Here is a 4,958-nt window from a genome sequence, read left to right as displayed (position 1 = left end):
TCAGGAGGTAGTCCTATGGGTGGATCAGGTGGATCAGGAGGTAGTCCCATGGGCGGATCAGGTGGATCAGGTGGTAGTCCTATGGGTGGATCAGGTGGATCAGGTGGATCAGGTGGATCAGGAGGGTCTGGTGGATTTGGTGGAATGGGAAGTTTCAAAGACAAATTTGGTGGATCAGGAGGTAGTCCCATGGGTGGTTCAGGTGGATCAGGTGGATCAGGTGGATCAGGAGGTAGTCCTATGGGTGGATCTGGTGGATCAGGAGGTAGTCCCATGGGTGGATCTGGTGGATCAGGGGGTAGTCCTATGGGGGGATCAGGTGGATCAGGAGGTAGTCCTATGGGTGGATCAGGTGGATCAGGAGGTAGTCCTATGGGTGGATCAGGTGGATCAGGAGGTAGTCCTATGGGTGGATCAGGTGGATCCGGTGATTCAGGTGGGTCTGGTGGATTTGGAGGAATGGGAAGTTTCAAAGACAAATTTGGAGGATCAGGTGGAAGCCCAATGGGTTAATCAAATTATCAGCAAATAGTGTTTTAGTCTATATTGAACACGATACGGACATCAAATAAATCAATCTGTTGGTTGTTGTTCATTCAGCTTTCATTCTGCGTCTATTATTTTCCTCGCAAAAAAAAAAAATTGTGACATTTACTTTAGATCTACTTGACACAAGATAATAAATCATTGTTCACACTACACATACTAAACATTGTTCAATAGATTCGCCGCAAAGGTAGGCTATGGGTGGTTGGCCGGTGCTCTGGTGTGGTTTGCTCCTTCTTTCCTATCAAACATCTATCGTCCTTATCTCCCCCTTCTTCTTTTTTTATGTGTTACTCTCGTGTCACGCCTCTAATCTTCTCTGACGCTCATATATATGACCTTATGCAGTTGCGAGCGCCGTAAAACCTCTACTAAAACTAAAACTAAAACTAACAAAAAGGTAGGCTATATTGGTGCCGGTGTTTGTGGTTTAGGCCCTGTATTTAGTGAAAAACGGAGATACTGGCATTAGATAAACTTTCTCCCCACCCAGACAAGCATCAAACTCATGTCTCCTGACTCACACCTCACCCCCAGACGCTGGTAGGAACTGGCTAACTACATGTAACTCGTGGAAGAAATAGTAGGCCTACATGTAAATGAAGTTATTCAAGCATTCCATAGATCTAGAAGGTCTGTTCTACAAGGCGAACATGAGACAGCAGAAACAAATTTTAATAGATGTAGGCCTTAACAAAAACGGGAGTAAATTCTCGTTAATCTCATTCAAGTAGACAGGTTTCCGTGTGGTAGCCATTTTACGAAGATACCCCACCCACTCACCAAGACTTAAAACTTGTGGGAAAAAAATCTGCTTTTCTTTATTTGTTCTAGACGATAAATCCATAACAATTTATATCACCACCTTAGATTCGAGTTGCAAAGATAGGGCCTAACTTTTCAAGATCTTGGGGGCCTATTTGCTCAGTGTCAGTACTGTTAGTTTTGAGAAATTTGATGTAAAACGTTTTTATGTTTCACAAGGTCAAGCTCTTTAAAATGCAATTCTTGGAATATCTTGATAACGATCACCCAGAATAATCTTATGATTTTGATAGAGGTAGTTGTTAGGCTTTGAGTATTTTGATTTCTGATCAAGGTCTTATATAGTTGTATAGTACTAGCTGAGCCCCCTTTCGATGAAAGGAATGATCGGTGCATTAATAGCAACTGATAGTCTTTGGCCTACTATATTTACACTCTAGTACTGGAATGGAGAAATAAATCTTTAGACATGCAAAATATTAGAAGGTCTAGATTTATACTCTCCAAGCACCAGTGCGCACGCGTGAACGGAAACCTCACTTGTTTACAACGGCGTTTTATAGAAGTCGGACTTTCCCAAGAATAGATCTAGGCGAAACTAATGGAAAACTGAAAATTAAACTACAGCGGCTTCAGGCTCATCAATAAAACTGTGCATCCTTTAAATGATTCTGAACCACTATGAAGTTTGTCAAATTCAAAAATTAAGTGGTTCGGAAGTTTCATGCGGCCAAAGTGACGGACTTTCACAAATATTTATGTAGAGATCATAACAACTCAAAACAGCAACATCATTTTAATAATGATAACTTAATAATAATAATAATAATAATAATAATAATAATAGATAGATAGATAGATAGATAGATAGATAGATAGATAGATAGATAGATACATACATACATACATACATACATACATACATACATACATACATACATACATAGATAGCATTTGTATAGCACAGATCCCTGCTCATGCTTAACAGAAAACTCCATGCGCTTCACAATCTATAACATATACTCTTAACCCCAGCAGGCCTGAAATAATTCTGAAACATCCTCAACTTTCTGGGAGGCATACAGTGCAAGCAGCCATTAATATAGGCGCTAAAATACTACATACTGACAAGGTCTTTCGCTGTCTATGGAAAAATATCATACTACGTATCCTTTTCATAAATAAGTTTCCCTCCCTTATAAAGCAAAAAAATATAGTACATGTATAAGGCCTAGATTGATTAAATTGGGCACAACATACCTTTTATATCTGCTCTATTCAACATAGCATCCACCGTTGACAATGCACTTCTGCTTAGGCTGTAGCCAGCGGTTGTTAAAAACTATAAACGCACTGACGTAAGTGCATTTATTCCGGCACTTAATTGCCTCTTTCGTTGCTTGACTGATGTCCTCCTCTGACTGAAATCGGTGTCCGTGAAGGTGTTCTCTCATTTCGGAGTACAGGTGGAAATCAAACGGGAACAGGTGAGGAGAATATTAAGGTGGATGTTTCTGCAAGTCCCACTGATCATAGCCAGCCAAAACGTCGGTCACCACCTGGGCTTTGTCAACTGGCGCAAAGTCGCAATGGAACACTACTCCTGATTCCAACAGCCCAGGTCATTTTTTTATGCCAGAGCTTTTCTTGCAATACCATCTTGTAATTAAATGTAGTAGGCCTACTGGGCCTTGATTGTAGTACCTGTAGGAACAGGCCAGCCCAGAATCACGCCTTTCGTGTCAAAAAAGAACATGTGCATTAGATATAGATTTTAGATCTAACAACCTTGACAGCTCCTTAATTTTGTTTGCGGCGCACTTTCTCTGGACGTGGTTCATCAATGTCTCTCCATTCGGCAGACTGGCGTTTTGTCTCAGCAGGAATAAACCCAAGTATCATCACCCGAGATGATTCGATCCAGGAATGTGTTGTGCTCAGTTTGAAATCTCCGTTTGAAATTCAGAGAGAAACCGACCCTTGATCCCTTTTAAGTTGCTGTGTCCGCAAATGAGGGACCCATTTTGAAAACATTTTTTCTTATTGGGTTTGTTGGTGAGAAACACTAATGTTTCATTTCCAATCTCTTCCTATGTTTTCCTCCGGTCATCCTTCGGTGAAGCGAGCACTTTAGAGATGTAGGTTTCACCACATGACACTATAAGTTACTGTAACAACAGGCCCACCTGGACGATTTTCATCTCTTCCATCTCTTCTTGACCCTTTGCACTTTGCAACTTACAGCTTTTGCCCACTTCCTAACAGTCTGAACAGAAGGTGCATTTGCTCCCAAGACTGTAAAAAGGTCACTGTGAATCTGAGGAGTAATCTTATCCGACAGAACAGAACAGTTTAAAAAGACACGAATGTCATATCTTGAAAATGTGTGTTGCACTGTTGAATCTTCCACTTTGCCGCCACTTCGCCCATTGTACTCTATGTACGCCCACCAGGAAGTCTTGTGCCATTCGGCACTCGTTCAACAAAACGCCTTCACATTATTTTAATGGGACTTCCCGAAAATGTTGGTGTACATCTAGACGTGTACAAAATTTGGCATGGCTACTTTGAATACTCTTGGTTTTATGAGATAGGGACACTTATTATTTATGATTTCATATAGAACTTTGTAGTTCTGAGGTAGAATTCTAGCATAAAACAGAAGCCCGTAGTGAATAGACCAAGTCATATCGTGTGATTAGATGCTTGAAGAGAACTAAATAGTAGGCCTATCCGGAGACGTCTCCGACGGAGATAGACTTATCAAATTTCTGGATCTAGTAAAAAAGAAAAAAGAAAATGGGGTTTTGGGGGGGGGGGGGGGGCATGCCCATAATTTGATATTTTGCAGTTAGGTTTGACATTTACATTTTACTTGAAAACAATATTGATTTGCATCAGTTTTAGTAGCTATATGTGTGATCTGCTGCAAACAATACGCAGTTTGACACCCCAAAAGCAGTGCGTCTGTGAGCGGGAGTACGTCTCCGAATAGTTCCTGGGTGTTCGCTGGAGACGTCTCCGAATAGTTATCTTCTGCCACAAAACCAATGAGGTTATACAGTAAAGTCCTTGCATTAATCTACTTGAGAATTTTCTTTTCTCGTCTGCTCTGCCTCCTCAAACTTCCCTTTTCATTCACCGGTCAAAGTCAAAGGAACTGATTACTGAAATATATTCGTAACGTCTGTTGTGACAATGTGACAAGAATTGGGGAAATATAATTGTGTCTCGTGTTTTAGAACTTTTTGTTGTTGTTTTTTAAAAGTATTTTCCTTTTACATGTAACGAATAACTCTCTTCTGATGCCAGCACAACTGGAAAGGCAATATCCAGTTAAAACTCAAACTGTTGGAAGTTAATGTTGGGAGTTTGAAGCCATAAAAGAAAAGGATATTGATTGAACGGCTTCGTAGGCAGAGGCCTACCTCCTATTTCACGAAGACATGAAATACCTACTTCATTAAAACTTAAAGACACATTATTTAAAATCAACAAATTTAAATTTCACCCCCCCCCCCCCCCAGTTAAACACACACACAGACACATGCACACACTTACGTCACTAGCGTATTACACACATACACACAAACCGATACAAGAATGAAAGAGACGGAGAACTAGACACAGAGAGAGAGAAACAGAGA

At 40.6% G+C, this 4,958-nt stretch overlaps 1 protein-coding gene across 1 annotated transcript in view; it reads left to right on the top strand.

Moving 5' to 3' along the window:
- Positions 1-599, top strand: part of LOC106013232 — a 7,559-nt gene extending 6,960 nt beyond the window's left edge. The window contains exon 3 of the mRNA XM_035972536.1: positions 5-599. Within this exon, the coding sequence (XP_035828429.1) occupies positions 5-532 (528 nt within the window). The 3' untranslated portion in view covers positions 533-599. The remainder of the gene's footprint in view (positions 1-4) is intronic.
- The last annotated feature ends 4,359 nt before the right edge of the window (positions 600-4,958 follow it).

This window comes from Aplysia californica, unplaced genomic scaffold, assembly GCF_000002075.1.
Source record: "Aplysia californica isolate F4 #8 unplaced genomic scaffold, AplCal3.0 scaffold00733, whole genome shotgun sequence".
NCBI lineage: Eukaryota > Metazoa > Mollusca > Gastropoda > Aplysiida > Aplysiidae > Aplysia > Aplysia californica.
This window is presented reverse-complemented; position numbering and strand designations above follow the sequence as displayed.